The 22,815-nt window shown below is 42.2% G+C and overlaps 1 protein-coding gene across 4 annotated transcripts; it reads right to left on the bottom strand.

The window, feature by feature from the left end:
- Positions 1–1,414: 1,414 nt before the first annotated feature.
- Positions 1,415–22,306, bottom strand: LOC309699217 (major histocompatibility complex class I-related gene protein-like; the record flags this gene model as incomplete). 4 transcript variants are annotated; one of them, XM_082522157.1, is made up of 7 exons in its annotated part: positions 1,415–1,485; positions 1,658–1,675; positions 2,511–2,609; positions 3,232–3,549; positions 20,201–20,479; positions 21,232–21,498; positions 22,141–22,249. In XM_082522157.1, the coding sequence occupies 7 exons, from the start codon at positions 22,190–22,192 to the stop codon at positions 1,439–1,441; spliced, it is 1,080 nt and encodes a 359-aa protein (XP_082378283.1). In that variant the 3' UTR covers positions 1,415–1,438. The 4 variants fall into 4 exon arrangements, with proteins under 4 accessions (XP_082378283.1, XP_082378282.1, XP_082378284.1 ...); XM_082522156.1 differs by lacking the exons at positions 20,201–20,479; positions 21,232–21,498; positions 22,141–22,249 and adding exons at positions 4,652–4,930; positions 9,404–9,664; positions 11,392–11,458; XM_082522158.1 differs by lacking the exons at positions 20,201–20,479; positions 21,232–21,498; positions 22,141–22,249 and adding exons at positions 4,652–4,930; positions 9,404–9,664; positions 11,392–11,458 and having other exon boundaries at positions 3,247–3,549.
- Positions 22,307–22,815: the final 509 nt, after the last annotated feature.

Below are 22,815 nucleotides of genomic sequence, written 5' to 3'. Positions count from 1 at the left end.
AATTATCTTTTAGGGTTTGTTTTTTTGTCTATCGAGAGTTTTCTGCTAATGAGAAAACCTGTTGTGAAAGTGACTCAAAAAAAAAAAGAAAAGTCTTTCCCACACAAAGCCAAAATACCTCATCCGAGGGTGTTTTAATAAAATTATTTGGGACCGAGTTCTGAATATGTGCGCGGTGCTTTTTTTTTTTTTTTTAACTCAGTGTTATTTTACACGTACAAGAGTCGGCGGCGTGTATGAAATTCTTTGCATTGATACTTTGCTAAGTTACAAGCAATAGGATAATCAGATAATCTTAAAATCCTAATGCTAGGTTACAGGCATTAGGGTGGTCAGAATATCGGATAATCTTAAAGGTTTTTATTTTATTGCGTATGTAATAAGAAAGCAAAATAAATCCGCTATTGTAAAAATTAACAGCTCTTTACCGAGAAAATGGTTATCAAGATCTCTGTCATAATATTGATACTAATACTGAAACATTTAAACAGAATTAGATCTTTTTTTTTAAATCGCCTTTTTTTTAACAGAAAACAACATATTCAGAATAATTTAATATCACCATTATGATGTATATGTTAATGATGTAATGTTTGCCAACTCATTTTCAAACTCCTTTCCATTAAATCTTGACTAATAAGCATCTGCAACTATATTTTAGATTTTAGATCTTTTTAACAGATTTTATGATGTGAACAATCAACGAATTCAATGAATTCCAGTTTATGGAGAAGAACGAGCTGACACGTCTTCTCTCAGGTTCTCTGTAGAGATAAAAAAGAAATAAAATAAATGTTAGGATTAATCAAATCCACAAATAACATATTTACAGTTTCATTAAGATCTAAAATTCTGATTCAATCGAGTATTTACTTCATATGTTTCTGAATGGAATTAACACATTTGTTTTAATTTTGTTAAATCATTTCATGAAACGTTATTTTGAAAGCATCTTTCTCTTATATGATTTAAAGTTATACTAAAGCGACCGTGGGGCTTTGGGGCGACCGTGGCTCGGGGGGTTGGGAAGCGTATCTGTAACCGGAAGGTTGCCGGTTCGATCCCCGGGCTCTCTGTCCTGGTCGTTGTGTCCTTGGGCAAGACACTTTACCCTACCGCCTACTGGTGTTGGCCAGAGGGGCCGATGGCGCGATATGGCAGCCTCACTTCTGTCAGTCTGCCCCAGGGCAGCTGTGGCTACAACCCTAACCAGTGTGTGAATGTGAGAGTGAATGAATAGTGGCATTGTAAAGCGCTTTGGGTGCCTTGAAAAGCGCTATATAAATCCAATCCATTATTATTATTATAAAGCACTTTTTTGGTTCTATTTAAAAAGGAGATTTTACTACAGCCACTATTTTACATAAGTTTTAAAAAGAAAGATAAAACATGAGACACAAATGTGAAGTAACTCACTGTGTGCAGAGCTGTTTGTGGTTTAGGCTTGAGGAAGCATTTGCTCCTTGACTTCACGGTTCTCTACAGCTGTAGGGTCAGAAACACAATGTTAGTCCACATCCTGCTCTCATCTGTCACTTTTACAACAATCGAACACAACAGGAAACAGCCCTGAAAGACTGTTTAGATTAAAGTACAGAAACCCTTTTTAATTTAGTGTAGACAAGAGATTAGAGAAAAGGGACAAAGTTTAACTTACGAGATGGTGGACGTTTGCCTGAAATAAAAAGGAAAAAATACATCATGTTAGTAATTTGTTGTAAATGTTAACACAATTTTTTCACGTATTATACAAGGCATGAAACATAATTTCATGTTTTCATTTTGTAATCTGGACAAAAGCATTAATTTAATTTGTAAAATTAAAAACATAGACACTGGGCTTACTCACTAATGTGTTTATAGATATATTCTGACTTTTCCCACAAAATGTGCTCATGTTAAATTTATAAGTAAAGCGACTGAAGGTAGAGAACGTACACATTTCTAATGCAGGTAAAGGTGTACCTTAGGATGTGTTTGTTTGGCAGATTTGATGGTTAAGAAAAGAGAAATAATGTTTGGGTTTCAATAACTGAGTTGGTGGTTATTTTGTTCCCTGACACCCAAACTGTAGCTCAGGTGTAAAAAAAACAAAAACAAAAAAACCCACAAAGACAGAAAGAAAAATGATGCAGAAAAAAGTAAATAACAGACAAGAAGAAAAAGTGAAGTAACTGGACAAAAATCTACAAGTGCAGAGAAATGAAGGGGCAAGTTATGAAACACAACGAGCATGATTAATGAATATTGTTGTAATATATTGAGGATTTGAAAGAGTCTGATCATCCTGCTGGCAGAGAAAGTGTTAAAATACTTTAATATTAATCTGAGGACTCAGCTTACACTGCTTTTGGTTGTTACCTGTTTAGTCCTGTGTGCATTGTTTGTTTTCTTTTGAAAACTGTTAATAATGACTTCAATTAAGTCATATTACTCTTACTATCATTATTATTGTTTGCACTATGTCATCATTGTTGTTACAAGAAAAATCCAGGAAGTTTGTTTCTCACCTGTCCTCTTTTTGTAAATAAAGAATGTGATCACAGCGATGGCAGCAACAACAACAACCACAGCAACAACAACAGTGATGATCGAGGAGAAGGAATTTCCTGTGGATCACAGAACAAACAAAAGGTGAGAACAAAAAGTTTCCAATCAGATAACAATCGTGTACAACAGCTTTGTTTATGGTCACTACATGCTTGTCTCACTAATTTTTGTTTTCATTCCAACAATAAAAGTTCTGCCATTAAATTAAATTTCAATACATTGCCAAAAAATTTGAACATATGTTTCAAAATATACATTTTCCCCCATTTACTATTTAATCTTCTAAAACTGTCCATTAGTCAGATAATCAGTGGCCACACATGAACATGTTTTATATTCATCAATGTTCAGCAGGAAAAAATGTGGTGGAAAAACACAACTTGGTCTAAACTGATTTAGGTCTTAAAATTATTCTGACAGAAGCTGACAGAAAGAATATCAAAGATACTCGCAAATTTAAATAAACAGTGAAAAGACAGCAAAGTGGACAATAATTTAAATCAGAGCGCTCAAAACTTTAAATGTTAATATTTATTAAGAAATTAACAAATCAGTATCAGTATTAAAAATATTTAATATAAATCTGTACACAACGGGGGAGGAATTAAACTTTTCATCAAACTCAAATAAAACCACATGAACTGCACGGTTTTTACAGTAAACTAAAAGCATGTTTCCTACCTTCATCACTTTTACCCTTGTTGGTCTTGATCTCTGATTTGTCCAGTTTGGTGACAATGTCCTCGTTCACACCAGAGAGCTGAAACACACATCTGTATCTGTGCCAGTCTTCAGGTGTGATTGATGAGACATCCAGGTCAACACTCATCTGGAAGGTCCCGTCATTGTTGGTGAGAATCTCTCCTTTGTTCACACCCTCATCAAGCTTCACTCCATCTTTTTTCCAAACCATCTCGGCTCTGTTAGGATAGAAACCTGTAGCGTGGCAGGTGACTGGAGAGGAGGAAGACTTCTGGAGGAGAGACACTTTGGGAACATCTGTGGAGTAAAGACAAACAGTTCATTCTTTCTGTATTATTACTATTACTTTTATTTGAGCTGGAGAGGTGCATAGTGCAGACGAGACGTGAAGAAGAGAGTGCAGACTGGGTGGAGTGGATGGAGATGAGCAAGAGTGGAAAGGAAGGTTTAGAAGATGGCAGTGAGACCTGCTGTGATTTAATATCTGAGGATGGTGGCACTGAGACAAATACAGGAGACAGAACTGATGATATTAAAATTATCATAAGGAGTGAGAAGGATTAGAAATGAGTATATCAGAGCTAAAACTGTGGAAGATGATCTGCTGTGACGACCAGGAGCAACTTTAAAAGATTATTATTATTAATATTATTAAAACCATACCAATGTCTTTTGATGTGATGTGGTTTATAAAATTAAATTAAATTTTAAAACTGTGTCAAAATGCCACACGAAGTGCAATTATATTAACCCTTTCACACATAGAGGTCACTACAGTGGACAACTATTCAAAGGCTGTTTTCTTGTATTTGTGTCAGTGTTGATGGTAAACTTGCACTTAAACCACTACATTGAACACTGATGAGTCACTCCATGCCTTGCAGGGCCCCAGGGCAACTGTGGCTACAATGTAGCTTGCCATTGCCAGTGTGTGAATGTGTGTGTGAATGGGTGAATGACTGAATGTAGTGTAAAGCGCCTTGGGGTCATTAGGGACTGAGTAAAGCGCTATACAAATGCACGCCATTTACCATTTATAGTTGTTACATATATTGTTATACTGTTATAAAATATTTTTAAATATATTTAAAAATATATTTTTGTTATGTTAGTTTTTTATATTAATTATTCATTTGTCAAATTCATAAGTCAAAATATTTATTATACAACTAAGTGGACGTGTAAAAATACTCTTTGAAAATGAAAAGTACGTTGAAAAAAATGAAGTTCAAAAATCTTTTTTTCATGCCTTAAGATGAATAAAAATACTCAAGAAAAAAAAGCTCTGATTGAGGTTTTTATAATTCATGCAGGAAAAGGTTAATTTAATATCATATTAAGTAATAAACTGAGACATATAACTTTTGGTTAACAATCTAATTCTGGTCATAGATTTTACCTGTTCTCATCAGAGAGCTCCTCCCATAGTTCACATACTTCTTCAGCCACTCAGGACACTCCTGGGTGAGGTAATTCTTATACTGTGTGATCGTAGCTTTGTTATTGTCCCACTTCATCTTTGTCATGACAGCCTGTCGTACAGGAGCAACCCATGTCTCTTTCTTCAGGTCAAGCATGAAGAAGTCCTCTCCATCATAACCAAACTGCTCATATCCATTCACTTTATCTGTTTCTTCATCCCATTCACAGCCGCACATCTGCTGGAAAAAGTGAACACCTGACAGAAAAACAGAGACAAAGACTGCAGTGAACCAGAGAGAGGCTGCACTAAAGTCTTACACTGACACAGAGATGTGATCAACATATAGAGGATCTACATTTATGGCTGCTTTTGTCTCAGTGGAAGATTTTTAAAACCAGTCATCATTAACAATGACTGGGTAAAAAACAGAATCCATTTTCTCCCGTTAGCACATCTACGTCCTGCCTGCAGAGATATCACTGCACAGGTTATCTATGCTGCTGTAGGTGGAGCAACTTCCTGTGAGCTGCAGGATCAGACAAACACACTAAGCTGGATCCTGAGCAGCCGACACAGATCCTGATTCTAGATTTACTTTCCATCCTCTGAAACTCTGCAGCCGTTATCAGTCCAACAAAAGCATGGTGGCACAGTGGTTAGCACTGTTGCCGTACAGCAAGAAGGTCCTGAGTTTAATTCCACCATCAGGCCGGGGTCTTTCTGTGTGGAGTTTGCATGTTCTCCCCGTGTTTGCGTGGGTTCCCTCCGGGTACTCCGGCTGCCTCCCACCGTCCAAAGACATGCAGCTTGTGGGGATAGGTTAATTGGATAATCCAAAATGCCCATAGGTGTGAATGTGAGAGTGAATGTGAGTGTGAATGGTTGTCTGTCTCTGTGTGTTGGCCCTGCGACAGACTGGCGACCTGTCCAGGGTGTACCCCGCCTCTCGCCCTATGACAGCTGGGATAGGCTCCAGCGCCCCCCGCGACCCTGAAAAGGATAAGTGGAAGCGGATGGATGGATGGATGGACAGTTAATTTCTTGTGCTGTGACCTGTGAAAAAGGTTCCTCTAAGATTTTACAACCATGTTGTCATTTTTATTACATTTACTAAGAGCAGAGGACTGAAACAATAATTCAGACTTTGAATTTGACTCCATGCTGGGACACTTTGGTGTTTTTCAGCACTGTGACCAGATCAGATTTTGCACTAAAAATATTAAAACATTCACGTTAATGATATTATTGGATGTGTAGCACAGAGATCTGTGAGCGTGTTTGAGTAGGAACCTGAGCGCCGCTGATGAGAGCCGACAGTCTACAGGTGAGAGCGACACGAGGAGTCATTCCTGCTTTTATAACATCGCTGCTCTCAAAGCCACGAGAAACGTCTCGGTGCATCATCACAGGTATTTTCTTTATATGAACATGTGGAGTTACACACCATCTAGGCTCAAATTCCACACTTTTCCAGCCTGTTTGGTTAATAAATTATATTAAAATTGCTAATCAATAAATCAGGACCACCACGGCACCCAGTCATCAGGGATTACCACCACGGCAGTGGTGGTAATCCCCGAACCAAATGGTGGACACCAGAGGTGAAGGGAGCCACCAGGCTGAAGAAGGAGTCCTATCTGGCTTGGTTAGCCTGTGGGACTCCGGAGGCAGCTGACAGGTATCGACAGGCCAAGCGGAATGCGGCTCGGGCAGTGGCTGAAGCAAAAACTCGGGTGTGGGAGGAGTTCGGAGAGGCCATGGAAAAAGACTTTCGGACTGCCTCGAGGGGATTCTGGCAAACCGTCAGGCGCCTCAGGAGGGGAAAGCGGTGCTCTACCTGCACTGTGTATAGTGCTGGTGGAGCGCTGTTGACGTCGACTGAGAAAATTGTCAGGCGGTGGAAGGAATACTTCGAGGACCTCCTTAATCCCACTGACACGTCTTCCGAGGAGGAAGCAGAGTCTGGGGATGAGGGGGATGACCCGCCAATTTCCGGGGGCGAGGTCACTGAGGCAGTTAAACAACTCCTTGGTGGCAGAGCCCCTGGTGTTGACGAGGTCCGCCCCGAGTTCCTGAAGGCTCTGGACGTTGTAGGGCTGTCCTGGTTGACACGCCTTTGCAATGTTGCGTGGAGATCAGGGGCAGTACCTGTGGACTGGCAGACCGGGGTGGTGGTCCCCATCTTTAAGAAGGGGGACCGGAGGGTGTGTTCCAACTACAGGGGGATCACACTCCTCAGCCTCCCTGGGAAAGTCTATGCCAGGGTGCTGGAAAGGAGAGTTCGTCCGCTAGTCGAACCTCGGATACAGGAGGAACAATGCGGGTTTCGTCCTGGTCGCGGAACACTGGACCAGCTCTTTATCCTCTCGAGGGTACTTGAGGGCGCATGGGAGTTTGCCCAACCAGTCTACATGTGTTTTGTGGACTTGGAGAAGGCATTCGACCGTGTCCCTCGGGGTGTCCTGTGGGAGGTGCTGCGGGAGTATGGGGTGTCTGGCCCATTGCTACGGGCCATTCGATCCCTATACAACCATTGCAGGAGCTTGGTTCGCATTGCCGGCAATAAGTCGGACTCGTTCCCGGTGGGTGATGGGCTCCGCCAGGGCTGCCCTTTGTCTCCGGTTCTGTTCATAATTTTTATGGACAGAATTTCTAGGCGCAGCCAAGTGGCGGAGGGCTTTCGCTTTGGTGGCCTCAGAATCTCATCTCTGATTTTTGCGGATGATGTGGTTCTGTTGGCTTCATCGGGTGAGGGCCTCCAGCTCGCACTGGAACGGTTCGCAGCCGAGTGTGAAGCAGCGGGAATGAGGATCAGCACCTCCAAATCTGAGGCCATGGTTCTCAGCCGGAAAAGGGTGGAGTGCCCTCTCCGGGTCGGGGATGAGTTCCTGCCCCAAGTGGAGGAGTTCAAGTATCTCGGGGTCTTGTTCGCGAGTGATGGGAGAAGGGAGCCGGAGATCGACAGACGGATTGGGGCTGCAGCTGCAGTAATGCGGACGCTGCACCGGTCCGTCGTGGTGAAGAGGGAGCTGAGTGTAAAAGCGAAGCTCTCAATTTACCGGTCGATCTACGTCCCTACCCTCACCTATGGCCACGAGCTGTGGGTAGTGACCGAAAGAACGAGATCGCGGATACAAGCGGCGGAAATGAGCTTCCTCCGAAGGGTGGCTGGCCTCTCCCTTAGAGATAGGGTGAGAAGTTCGGCCATCCGGGAGGGGCTCAGAGTAGAGCCGCTGCTGCTCCACATCGAAAGGAGTCAGCTGAGGTGGTTCGGGCATCTGACAAGGATGCCCCCTGGGCGCCTCCTGGGTGAGGTGTTCCAGGCATGTCCCACCGGGAGGAGGCCCCGGGGAAGACCGAGGACACGCTGGAGAGATTATATCTCTCGGCTGGCCTGGGAACGCCTTGGTATTCCCCCGGATAAGCTGGAGGAGGTGGCTGGGGAGAGGGAGGTCTGGGCCTCTTTGCTTAGGCTGCTGCCCCCGCGACCCGGCCTCGGATAAGCGGTTGAAGATGGATGGATGGATGGATGAATAAATCAGGACGCCGTGAATGTCCATGAAAATCTCGCAAAAACACTTCCTTATAGGCGGCAACAAAGTGAATGTGGGATGAGCTGGTGTTGTCTGCACTCCTTTGATTGGAGTGTAGATTAAGTGGAGGAGAAACATGGGGAGGCCCTGCATGAGTCAAGAAAACGCTCACAGCTGTCACTGAGAGAGGTGGGCGGGTCGATCCAAATATCGATAGTATTGATACCAACACTAGTATTGGTTACGGATCAATACTAGCATGACTGGATTGATACTTTGCTTTTATCCTTCAAGTTCAGTATGTAGCCGATGAACTGTGTTAATTGTTTCTGTAGTGGGGATTCCCTTTGTCCAACCAAACATCCTACAGCTTAAAATTCCCAAGCCACTGCTGCACTGTGGTAATGTTTTGTATGCAGGCAAAAGACGTCCAATTATCAAACTCGAAAGTTGCATTTTATTGTTTATTTTTCCAGTTTGGAAAGCAATAAAAAAGATCCATCTTTGTTCCTACCCGCTGCTTCTCCTGCTCTGCTAAAAAACCATAGGAACAGACAAACACAGTAAGATGGATCCTGAGCAACAAACTCAGATCTTGATCCTGGGTTTAAGTTTCCATCCTCTGAAACTCTGCAGCCTCCTATCGTTCTAAAAAAATCGTATAACTGCAGGAAAACTTCACACCAGACTGTCCTCAGGTCTTTCTAGAAGCTTCCACTGAAGGAGAGTTTTTATTGTTTTTATTAAAAGTCAAATATTAGTTCACAATAATTGTAAAACAAACACACCTCAGACTGATTATTTAGATCCTGCTGATTTTCTGGAGATTAATTTCTGAATAACTGATTATTAAGAAATTGTAGCAAAAACAACCATCAAGGTTTCAGAGGCAAAAAATCCTAAATATAAACAGAAAACTTCAAATATCATGAATTTATCTTTATTATTTGATTATTTTGATCAACTAAACAGTTAAATTATGCCAGTTCATACAAACATGATCATTAAAGCTGTTTGAATTAATTTAAAGTTTCACAGACTGTAGTTCTACATTTATTATGAATTATTATGTTAATAATTTTAATCTGTAATCTGAATGAAACATTTAATGTGTGCAAACCTGTTTACTACTGTAAACAAAACACACTGAAAATATTAACAGAAAATATCAGTAAAAAATGAAACATGAACAAACCTCCAGTTTGGTTGAAGCGCTGCTTTGCAATCTCAATGTTGACTTTGAACGTCTGCTGCTGACCCCTGGAGATATCAGTGTTCCTCTCCCAGTACTGCTGATCTGTGTTCTTGGCAAACCACTCCTGTTTGGGCCCAGCTTTCTCCGTGTTGCTGTCATAATAATCAATCTGAACATCATCAACCATCCCAACAACCACAAACTCTGGGAAGTTTGGGACTTGAGAGGACGCAGTGTAGAAATACTTCAGCGAGTGGGTCACTGTAAGAAACAGTTAATGTTGTGAGATCTCAGGAACACAGATTTATAAATTATTTTATTTTTTAAATAACACAATAAGAAAAACTACAGCACATTAAAGACTTCCTGTAATAATCCTGCTGTCCCTTCAATAAACACAAAATAGATTTATGAATAGATATTCAGTGGTTAATGTCATTTTCTGATCCTCTTTTCTTCAAAACTTCAAATTCTAGTTTGAACCTGATTATTCACAGAAAGTTTTAAAACTGTTGTTTATCCTTCAGTTTGGTTTAATTCAGTTTTCATGATTGATGGTTTGAACTCATTATAGGTTTTAATTTAACTATATTTTTATTTTGTTTTCATTGTTAAACAAAATAAATATTATTTTTAATCTGTTTTGCTTTTGTTACGCAGCATGACTTCTGAAGTGAATTGTTCTCTTTTGCATTTCAATTTTTGATATTTCAAATTATATGAACTGATTGACGCATATTGATGCTTCTTCTTTGTTTATATTATTTTTATACATTTTTTAAGCTTTGTTGTTACAGAAAGTTTTACTTCCAATATCTTTGATCGATAATATTATCAATAAAACCAAAGCTAATGTTAGGTAACTATTATTTGGGGAATATTATCTTAGCAATTGTTATTTTATGGTTTATTCTGTAATCAGGTTTTCAGTTGAGTTTTCAGTTATCAAAAGTCAACAATATTTGTTAGTTTGAAACTCTTCTCATTAGCGCTCCCTGGTGGAGATAAATTGCAAAACTTTTCTGGTATTTCTCACCTGCAGCTTCTTATTGATCATTCAGCAGTGATAACAACATTAGTTCATGATGGTATGTGTAGTGTACTCGCACTTTACAAACATAAACTATCTGATATTATGAAGTAATAATGATTTAATTTGCATCTCAATTCAGTTCAATTGAATTCTATTTTATTTATACACGTCACAACAAAAGTCACCTCATTGCGCTGTTAATTAAGCAATAACACCAGAAAAACAGTGAACTTCATATCCGGGTGTAACTACTCGTTAGTTACGACATGTGTGCGCATGTTTGTCAAACAGAAAATATTCACAAGCATAACACTGGTGAATAATACTGAAGATAATAAAAAGCAGGAGTCTTTTAACTTTTAATAGATTACATCAAATGACATGTGGCTCTTCATATACTGAACAAATAATTTTTAAATAATAGTAAAATAAAAATAATATTTATAAAGATACTTAAAGGAACTTTAGTTAACTTTAATGAGCAGCTGTTGTGTGAAAATGTTTTAAACCCTCGTGAAAATTAAAATGGTACTTAGTTTTTAAAATAAACGTTTTAATTATTGTCACCAGATTATCATCAGACCTCCTCACTGATGTTTTATTTGTTGGACTGTTTGGAGAAACAGCAGAGTCACAACGCTTAAAAATGCGTCACGAACGGTTTAAACCCGGAAATCATCAAATAGTTTGGGACATAAGTCGCCTTGTTTTAATCTTTGCCTTCATCTAAACTTTAATGTTTATTATTAGGTATTGAAGAGATAAACAGACGATTTAATTACCTGTATAATATAATCGATTGTTTCTAAACATTGACATTTTCTACTAGGATCCATTACAACTAAATGTTTAGCGTACAGGAACTTTCTGGGGAGCAAACAGTCCGTCCATTTGTCTTTCAAAACACATAAATCTGACATAGAAAAAAAGACAAAAATATAACAGTCAAACTGACCTGCCGCTGCCCCCTGTATTCCCAGGAGAAGAAGGAAGATGAAGGCCTTCATTGTGACCATAAACATTCACATTGTGACCATATACATCCAAACCTTTAACAGACTTAGTGTGTTCGCTTGTCTAGAAAAAGCGCCTCCATGCTTCCAGCTCAAGTATCAAAGCTAAAATAGGAGAAAACTGGGACGTGCGTCACCACTGGGCTCCATCTGAGCCAATAGGAATTTACTCTGACAGTAAACGTCACTTAAATCTGGGGTAAACGCAGCCTTTAGGGTTATCAACGAAAGTGAAAGTAAAATATCTTCATATGAACCATGAATGATGAAGGGAAGGGTTAAGAGGGGATGTTAAGAGTCAAGTCTGGGTTTCAAAAAACAAACAGAGACAGTAATTGAACTCACAGCAAAGTCCAAACGAAAGAAGCTGCTTGACTTTCCTAGTGTTCGTTAGCTTACTTCATTTCACCCTATAACCCAAAGTGACATTTTTCAGTATCACATCTAATAACCGCATCATTAAAAATAATAAAATTTAACAGAAAATGCTTTCAGTTATCTAATTAATAATAATAATAATAATAATAATAATAATAATAATAATAATAATAATAATAATAATGGATTGGATTTATATAGCGCTTTTCAAGGCACCCAAAGCGCTTTACACTACCACTATTCATTCACTCTCACATTCACACACTGGTGGAGGCAGCTACAGTTGTAGCCACAGCTGCCCAGGGGCAGACTGACAGAGGCGAGGCTGCCATATCGCGCCATCGGCCCCTCTGGCCAACACCAGTAGGCAGTAAGGTAAAGTGTCTTGCCCAAGAACACAACGACCAGGACAGAGAGCCCAGGGATGGAACCGGCGACCTTCCTAATTAATCATGCACAAAATCAAAAAATTATTTATCTAAGCACAATATTGATGTGAAGAAGGGAGCCGGAGATCGACAGACGGATTGGGGCTGCAGCTGCAGTGATGCGGACGTTGCACCGGTCCGTCGTGGTGAAGAGGGAGCTGAGTGTAAAAGCGAAGCTCTCAATTTACCGGTCGATCTACGTCCCTACCCTCACCTATGGCCACGAGCTGTGGGTAGTGACCGAAAGAACGAGATCGCGGATACAAGCGGCAGAAATGAGCTTCCTCCGAAGGGTGGCTGGCCTCTCCCTTAGAGATAGGGTGAGAAGTTCGGCCATCCGGGAGGGGCTCAGAGTAGAGCAGCTGCTGCTCCACATCGAAAGGAGCCAGCTGAGGTGGTTCGGGCATCTGACAAGGATGCCCGCTGGGTGAGGTGTTCCAGGCATGTCCCACCGGGAGGAGGCCCTGGGGCAGACCCAGGACACGCTGGAGAGATTATATCTCTCGGCTGGCCTGGGAACGCCTTGGTATTCCCCCGGATAAGCTGGAGGAGGTGGCTGGGGAGAGGGAGGTCTGGGCCTCTTTGCTTAGGCTGCTGCCCCCGCGACCCGGCCTCGGATAAAGCGGATGAAGATGGATGGATGGATGGATGGACAATATTGATGCTTAATTTTTTTTAGTGCTGGCATGATTTTCAATGTTAAAGTGGTGGGAGTTGGGATAACATGTGAGGAGGAAGAGAAGTAATTTCAGAGAGCTGATTGTGAGCTTTTCCAGACACAACAACAGTCAAATGTTCCGCCTTCGTGCACGCTTTTATTGTGTCACCACTTGATGTGTGGAAAAACCAAAACTGATCTGAAAAAATAAAAACCACAAATTTGTCTTGCGTAATTATGCATTTGGTGTGCATAGTTGCATTAAGAATGGGTGAGTCCAAAAGATATTTTTTTACAAATTAAATATTTGCACATATTTGACACATCTGCTGTGCAAAGGCCTTAAGATGGGAAACTCAGTTTTCAGTACCAGAACAGCAGCGTTCGTTCAAACTCTGAATACCTTCACCCTGAGTACAGTAGAGAAAGCAAACTTGATGTTTTCTTGAGTGTTTTCTCAACCAGTTGCAGATCCTTTACTTACGTAAACATACTAATACAGCAGTCTGCAGCAATCACATCAGTCGATCAGACTGTTTGTTTTTCTTTGCCTCCCTGGACAATATTTCTACCAGGATTCCAGATTCAGCAAACTACAAAGAGATCGAGAACACAGGCCAAAATCACACAAACAGTAGTGAGGCATAGTGTCGTCAATCTGTTTGCGTATTGCACCACCATTACAAGTTACATAACAATGCTGCATTTCATTTTTAACCACCTCTGTCAGGCTAATTTGAGCTGTAATTATAGCTGTAATAGGACAAAATGCAAACTTTTGCTTTCCTGTTGCAGGTGATTCAACATGATTCAAGTTGTTTGTGCAAAAACGGAGTGTGACGAATCAAATTAAGTTCTGCTGTCTGAAGGTGATGTAGAGGGAGTGACTCAGTGACTCACGTCATTAAAGATTTTATTGGATACAGATTTGACTGGATCAGCAGGAGAGGCAAAGCGAAAAGCTCCTTATGAATTCCTTTTTCTGTTCATTTCATAGCCGTTAGTGTTTGATTCAGATTTGTGTATGAGTGTGTGTCAGGAGTAATATAGCTCTGCAAAGTGTGAAATGAAAAAAAGTGAATACTGAGTGGTGCTCCCACTTATTCGGCCAGCATGTCTTCTGATACTCTGCACTTGAGACTGAAGAAAATTTAAAAATAATTAAATAAACTTAAAAATAAACCATTAAATAATGGCCAAAAAACAAACAACGCTTCTGGACACACTTCATATTTCCTTTTTGCATGATAATGTGTTAGCTGCCATCTGCAGACGGCAAGGCAAATCGTGTTAACCGACAGTGGTTTCTGGAGGTATTCCCGGGCCCATTGAGTAATGTCAGCGACACAGTTATACTGATGAGTGATGAGTGAATATACAAACATGAGTCATTTCTTATGAAGTGCTAATAATTAAAATATATCCAGAGTAGTATATTCACTTTAATCTATCAATTTAAAATAGAAAGTTGTCCCTAGATGTTAGAACTGGGACATCTGGGTTTCCACCTTATACCTGCCTTTTTGTTTGTTTGTTTGTTGGGACTTGAACACACTTACGTTTGTACATCTGTGCGAAGCTGGCAGGGTTAAATTTTTCTCAAAACCTCACTGTGGGCATGAGAAGTGACTGGTGCACACCCATTTAAGGTTTTTGATCCCTAAAGGAAAGAGAGAGAGAATTTATATGTAATTTTAGACATTTGTTTGCACAGAAAGGTTTTTGAAAGAGATTTTTCTAATTTCTGAACTTAAAACATTGCGCGTAAATGATCAAGATTTATTATTATTATTATTTTTATTATTATTAGTTCAATATTGGTTTGACAAGATGGACAAACCAAACAGTTTATGAAAAGTGTGATGGAGACCTTTGCTTTGTGTACGACACATCGTCCTCAGATAAAGCACAGAGGCTCTGGACTTTTACATATTGATGTTATATTCAGTCCTGTAGAAAGTTATACAGTTATGCACTAGTAAACACTGTTTATTGATGATGTGACACAGGACAGAAGCAGCCGAATGATTTCTGAGGTGTTTAGAGACACACTGTCTGCTCAAATCCAGCTTAGTTGTCTGGCATTTGATAATACAGATGGAAAACATATAGCTAAAGCAAACAAACAAAAACTTTCCTTGCGATATCATGTTGTTTATTACACATGTTGTCACATTTGAAACATTGGGCATTTTTGGCAACTTTTTGTTAAAAATTAATTTTACATAACAAAAGAGTTTTGTCCATAACATTTTGCAATTACAGAACGTGTTTGTACCGTTTGTCCTTTAAGAAACGTTTGTATCAAATATGATACAAATGGCATTCAAGGCTTAAAGCAAAGTGGAATATTCTTGAATGGCCAATTCAGTCACCTGATTTTAACGCAACTCAGCATGCATTTCACTTATTGAAGACTAAACTTCATACAGAAAGGCCTACAAACAAACAGCACCTAAAAGCTGCTGCAGTAAAGTCCTTGCAGAGCACTAAAAAAGAAGGAATCCGGGCAACACGCACACAACACGCAGCACCTCCATAAAAAAGGCCAAAGCAGTCTGTACTTCCTCAGGAGGCTGAGGTCCTTCAACGTCTGCAGGAAGTTCCTAAGGATGTGTTACCAGTCAGTGGTTGCTGGAGTACTTTTCTATGCTATGGTGTGCTGGGGGAACAGCACAGAAACGAAGGACGTGTCCAGGCTGGAAAAACTAATCAGGAAGGCTGGCTCTGTGGTCGGCATGAAGCTGGACACTCTGGTGACAGTGGCAGAGAAGAGGACAAGAAAGAAACTGTTGGACATTATGGACAATGCTGGGCATCCTCTGCACACAGCCATAAACAACCAGAGGAGTTTGTTCAGCGACAGGTTGCTTCTCCCAAAGTCTAGAAACAACAGACTTAAAACCTCCTTTGTCCCACACGCCATCAAACTGTTTAACTCCTCACTGGAGGGGAGAGGGAGGGGAAACAGGAGGTCAATGGAGGGCATTTTAATTCTAAGTTTTCCCTGCATGTGTGAGTTTGTGTGGTTGTCTCTCTCTTTCTCAGATAGACTGGCATCTCGTCCTGGATGTACCTTTGAGTCATGACAGCTGGGAGAGGCTGACTTCATGCAAAGCTGAAATGGTTGAGCGATAAATTTCTTTCTAAAGCTGCACTGAGTCACAGACAGAGAAATCTTTTAAACATCTTAAGTCTCAAACATTTTAAGACCACACCAGTCCTTTATCTATAAAACACCACAGGAACTAAACTATCCATCCATCCATCCATCTTCATCCGCTTTATCCGAGGCCGGGTCGCGGGGGCAGCAGCCTAAGCAAAGAGGCCCAGACCTCCCTCTCCCCAGCCACCTCCTCCAGCTTATCCGGGGGAATACCAAGGCGTTCCCAGGCCAGCCGAGAGATATAATCTCTCCAGCGTGTCCTGGGTCTGCCCCGGGGCCTCCTCCCGGTGGGACATGCCTGGAACACCTCACCCAGGAGGCGCCCAGCGGGCATCCTTGTCAGATGCCCGAACCACCTCAACTGGCTCCTTTCGATGTGGAGCAGCAGCTGCTCTACTCTGAGCCCCTCCCGGATGGCCGAACTTCTCACCATATCTCTAAGGGAGAGGCCAGCCACCCTTCGGAGGAAGCTCATTTCCACCGCTTGTATCCGCGATCTCGTTCTTTCGGTCACTACCCACAGCTCGTGGCCATAGGTGAGGGTAGGGACGTAGATCGACCGGTAAATTGAGAGCTTCGCTTTTACACTCAGCTCCCTCTTCACCACGACGGACCGGTGCAGCGTCCGCATTACTGCAGCTGCAGCCCCAATCCGTCTGTCGATCTCCGGCTCCCTTCTCCCATCACTCGCGAACAAGACCCCGAGATACTTGAACTCCTCCACTTGGGGCAGGAACTCATCCCCGACCCGGAGTGGGCACTCCACCCTTTTCCGGCTGAGAACCATGGCCTCAGATTTGGAGGTGCTGATCCTCATTCCCGCTGCTTCACACTCGGCTGCGAACCGTTCCAGTGCGAGCTGGAGGCCCTCACCCGATGAAGCCAACAGAACCACATCATCCGCAAAAATCAGAGATGAGATTCTGAGGCCACCAAAGCGAAAGCCCTCCGCCACTTGGCTGCGCCTAGAAATTCTGTCCATAAAAATTATGAACAGAACCGGAGACAAAGGGCAGCCCTGGCGGAGCCCATCACCCACCGGGAACGAGTCCGACTTATTGCCGGCAATGCGAACCAAGCTCTTGCAACGGTTGTATAGGGATCGAATGGCCCGTAGCAATGGGCCAGACACCCCATATTCCCGCAACACCTCCCACAGGACACCCCGAGGGACACGGTCGAATGCCTTCTCCAAGTCCACAAAACACATGTAGACTGGTTGGGCAAACTCCCATGCACCCTCAAGTATCCTGGAGAGGATAAAGAGCTGGTCCAGTGTTCCGCGACCAGGACGAAAACCGCATTGTTCCTCCTGTATCCGAGGTTCGACTAACGGACGAACTCTCCTTTCCAGCACCCTGGCATAGACTTTATAATAATGGAGTGGATTTATATAGCGCTTTTCAAGGCACCCAAAGCGCTTTTTACAATACCACTATTCATTCACTCTCACATTCACACACTGGTGGAGGCAGCTACAGTTGTAGCCACAGCTGCCCTGGGGCAGACTGAAAGAAGCGAGGCTGCCATATCGCGCCATCGGCCCCTCTGGCCAACACCAGTAGGCAAGTAGGGTAAAGTGTCTTGCCCAAGGACACAACGACCAGGACAGAGAGCCCAGGGATCGAACCGGCAACCTTCCGGTTACAGATGTGATTCCCAACCCCCTGAGCCACGGTGCCCCTTTCCCAGGGAGGCTGAGGAGTGTGATCCCCCTGTAGTTGGAACACACCCTCCGGTCCCCCTTCTTAAAGATGGGGACCACCACCCCGGTCTGCCAGTCCACAGGTACTGCCCCTGATCTCCACGCAACATTGCAGAGGCGTGTCAACCAGGACAGCCCTACAACGTCCAGAGCCTTCAGGAACTCGGGGCGGACCTCGTCAACACCAGGGGCTCTGCCACCAAGGAGTTGTTCAACTGCCTCAGTGACCTTGCCCCCGGAAATTGGCGGGTCATTCCCCTCATCCCCAGACTCTGCTTCCTCCTCGGAAGACGTGTCAGTGGGATTAAGGAGGTCCTCGAAGTATTCCTTCCACCGCCTGACAATTTTCTCAGTCGACGTCAGTAGCGCTCCACCAGCACTATACACAGTGCAGGTAGAGCACCGCTTTCCCCTCCTGAGACGTCTGACGGTTTGCCAGAATCTCTTCGAGGCAGTCCAAAAGTCTTGTCCCTATTGCCAGTCTTGGCAGCCGGGGGTCAGTCCGCCAGGGCCTCCGCTCCTGGCCGCCACCCGGCACACAATGCACCCGACCCCTATGGCGACTCCTGCGGGTGGTGGGCCTGCGGGAGGATGGGCCCATGTCTCCTCTTCGGGCTGTGCCCGGCCGGGCCCCATGGACTAAGGCCCGGCCACCAGACGCTCGCCCTCGGGCACCCTCCCCGGGCCTGGCTCCAGGGCGGGGCCCCGGTAACCCTATCCCGGGCAGGGTAAACTGTTCCCTCGGTGTCCTTTTCATAAGGGTCTTTTGAATCGCTCTTTGTCTGGTCCCTCACCCTAAACTACACAATGTTTTAATGTAGATTAGTGAATAACCAAACTGTATTACAGTTTGATGTTTAGCAGTTACACTGAGCCAGTCATCAACAACAGGTGAATGAACACAGTATCACAGCAGGTTCGATTCTTCCATGTTATAAACAGATCACATAAAACCAGAAAAAAAAAATCAGGGTCACTAAAACCACATTAAAATTAAAGTTTGTAGTTTTTACCTCCCAGTGATGATGATGAAAGACGAAGATCAGTGTAATCTGAGCTGTGTGTGATCCTCAGGCCTGCTGCTGTGTTTATTTTTTCTTTATTTGCTCTTGTGTGATTGCCGAGGGCTCCCTTTGCTCTGTTTATTGTCTGATCTTTATTTTCACCTGTGCTGCGTTAGTGGATCCTTCAGACCTGTTTGTGTTTTAGTTCTTGTTAGTGTTGTAGTCACAGAGTGTTATTGGTCCTTGAAGGGTCTCTGTTTCTGTCCCTGCGCTAAGTTCACTCAGTGTTTCATCCGTTTAGTTTTACGTCAGCTGTGTCTCGTCACCCTCCTGTTTCCCACTCTCTGATTACCTCATGTGTTTATAAACACTCTTCCCTCCTTTCAGTCTTTGTTTTAGTGTCTGTTTGTCTTCTCTCGTGTGATTTCTCTGAGTGTATTTTAGATTTACCAGTTTGTTGCCTGTTTTAGATTTTTGTTGAAAGTTTTGGATCAGCAGTTTAACTTTGTACTAAAGCCCAAAAATGAAAGTTTTTTGGTTGGGTTTTTTTTCACTCCTGCATCCTCCATTATTAAGATCAAGTACTGAATGATTAGTCCTGTTGCTCCCTAATCTCTATCAAACACCTGGTTTGTTTTAAGCATGTGTGAAAAGGGCTCCTTCCAGTTTCCTCCTTTCACGTGGAGCCAGTGGAAAACCCAAATAAGATCAAATAAAGGTGTATTTATAAGTTTTACTCACTTCTTTTTCCAATTTTACCCTCATTGGTCCTGATCGCTGCTTTACCCAGTTTGGTGACGATGTCCTTGTTCACACCAGAGAGCTGAAACACACAGTCGTACCTCCTCCAGTCCTCATGTATGACTGATGAAAGATCCAGATCAACACTCATCTGGAAGGTCCCATCATGGTTGGAGAGGATCTCTCCTTTGCTCACACCCTCATGAAGCTCCACTCCATCTTTTTTCCAGACCATCTCGGCTCTGTTAGGATAGAAACCTGTAGCGTGGCAGCTGACTGGAGAGGAGGAAGACTTCTGGAGGAGAGACACTGATGGAAGCTCTGAGAGATTTAAAAAATAAAAAAATAAATCAAAAATCACCGTTCATAACAGCATACTGAGTTTACCATTTCCATTTGATGTATTTTGAATGTTTTAGACACACAAATTAACATAAATGCCATTTAAAGAATAATTAAGAAAATGGGAGAATTACAAGAAGTACACAACTGAGTGAAGGGAGTGCTGTAAAAAGCTGCAGCGATGGTGATTAGAAAAGTTAAATAAACAGAAATTGGGACAGGAAAAATGAAAAGCATAAATGTGATGAAGTGGTAATAAATGTATGAGAAGATCAGGATGTGGCCTTTTAATTAAAAGTATTACAATAAATCAGGTCATGTGATTTTACCTGTCCTCATCAGAGAGCTCCTCCCATAGTTCACGTACTTCTTCAGCCACTCAGGACAAAGCTTGGAGTGATAGTTCTTCAGATCACCTGAAAGAGATCTGTCACTGTTCCACTTGTGTTTGGTGATTACAGCCTGCATTACTATAGCGATCCATGTCTCTGTCCTCAGGTCAAATGATATGAAATCTTCTCCATCATAGCCATAGTAATGATATCCGTTAACTTCAGCCGTTTCATCGTCCCATTCACAGCCGTACATCATCTGGTTAATGTGAACACCTGAAACCAAGAGGGGCAGGAAGTAGTTGATATTTTCCCACAGATGAGGGAGTTAAGTTGAAGAGCTTCAATAAAAACTACATAAATACACATAATCAGCTTTTTAAATTTGGCTGGTTAAGCTTCCATTAGGGCGCTAACAAGCTAGCTTGTGTCTGTAATAGAGTTGGATGTCTCGAGACACTTTTACGTGGTCTTGGTCTTGTCTTGGTCTCGCTGTCTCTGTCTTGCTGTCTCAGATCGACACAGTGATTGTGGACCCATGACACACAAACCAACGTTCGATAATGTGTCGTGCACAAAAGCATCAGCTCTAAGAGCCGTGCTTAGAGAGTGCTTTGTAGTGAATCAGAAGAGTGGACTCCCATTGAGCGAGAGCCGGCTCCTCACTTAATTTCCTTTCGCTGCTCAGCTCTCACACAGTGGCTCAGCTATGCTCCAATCCCTCCATATTGTGGCCAATCACATGCGAGGATATAGGATAATATCATTATGTGAAAAGCAAGAGAAGGTGAGAGACGTGACAGTGTAAAGACTTTTTTGTCTCGGTCTCGGTCTCAGTCTTGTCTTTGTCTTGGTCTCGATACCCTCTGGTCTTGGTATTGTCTTGGTCTTGGTTTAGGCGGGCTTGACTACAAGTCTAGTCTGTAACAACAAAGGTCTTTAAAACCTGGAGAGATTTTATTCAGTGTCAGCAGCTGGGTTAATAAAAAGCTTCATTTTAAGAGTAAAAAAGTGAAACAGAAACAAACCTCCAGTTTGGTTGAATCGCTGCTTCAAAGTGTCGATGTTGCCTTTAAAGACCTGCTGGGTGTTCATGAGCCTGTTAGTCTGGCGGGACAAATACTCTGGATCATCTTCTGCAGCTTTCTCCATCCACTGCTGCTTAAACTCTGCTTTCTCTGTGTTGCTGTCATAGTGAATCATCTGAACATCATCAACCAAACTAACAGCTACAAACTCTGGAAAGTTTGAGACTCCAGAGGAAGAAGTGTAGAAATATCTCAGAGAGCGAGTCACTGTAAGAAACAATGACTGTTTCAGCTTTTAGACTCAACAACAACAGTGCATGCAGTCCATATTTCATCTAATCATCCTATTATCATTCTAACAGTGCTGAGTTAAGGGCAGTTTTTATAAACAAAACATAAACTATGGCACAGTCCAACACAAAGGTTTTTTTTACTATGTTTGAGACTAATACCGATGTAATTATGAATCAAATAATCAATAACTCATTATTGGCTCTTTTCAAATGTTGTAAAATTAGAAAATATCAGATTGTATTTTTGTTCAACTTTATTTTGAGAGTCTAAATTGATGTGATTAATAACAGATGATGAGTAATGGATCATGTTACACTGTTAGTAATGTTGCCGACACACCCTGAACTGCGCAGGAATCAGGAAGTCCTTTGGTGTCACTGATACGTTGATGTGATTAAAACTCACAAACCTTTTTGGTGTTTGTGACTTGAAAGTGATGCTAATCAAGCTTCCTGAAGCATTTTCCCAGAACTAGCAGAGATATTAATGGCTTTTATTTAAACGTGGGCAAACGCACCTATTAATAGCCTTTTTAAAAATAATCTTAAATATGTCCTTCTTAGCAAAACAAAGTTTAAAAAACTTTACTGTAAGTGATACAAATGTCTAACTCACGTCCCACCGTGCCGTGTATTTCCAGGAGAAACAGAAAAATAAACAGTTTCATGGTGACCTCTCGATAATCTAACAGCTAATATCTTATTATCTATGTGGGTCTGCATGGAGACCCAAAGCTGAGGTCAAAGCTGCATCATCAGCCAATGAAAACCATCCTCAGTGCCAACGTCACTAATATCTGGGTTAAAATAAACCACTGATGTTATCCGCAGAACTGAAAGTAAAGTCTGCAAAATGTGATGAAATAAGGAGGCGGGGAGAGGTCGGGTGTTTCTGCCTTTGCTTCCACACAGAAGTATGTTTAGTTTATGAGTCATGCTGCTCAGACTTTTTGTAGGTTAAAGTTTCTGTTGTTTCTATTGTCTCTGTGTTGTTCGGCTCCCTTTAGAGTGAAAACATTCCCAAATAAAATGTCACCAGAGCACAAACACAGTGTTTTATTGACACTACAAGGACTAAAACTGTGGTGAAGTGCTTCCCTCAGTGGTTCAAAAGGAAAACAGGTTATACATATACACTGAACGGACACTTTATTAGGTACACCTGTTAAACAGCTCATTAACACACATTTCTAATCAGCCAATCACAAAGCAGCAATCTGATGCATTCAGTTGTGTAGACACGGTTGAAACGTCCTGCTGAAGTTCAAACATGGCATCCAGCTTCTTCCAC

This window comes from Aulonocara stuartgranti, assembly GCF_965226115.1.
Source record: "Aulonocara stuartgranti genome assembly, chromosome: 22".
Classification (NCBI taxonomy): domain Eukaryota; kingdom Metazoa; phylum Chordata; class Actinopteri; order Cichliformes; family Cichlidae; genus Aulonocara; species Aulonocara stuartgranti.
Note: the sequence above shows the minus strand (reverse complement) of the source record. Positions and strands in the feature narration are given on the sequence as shown.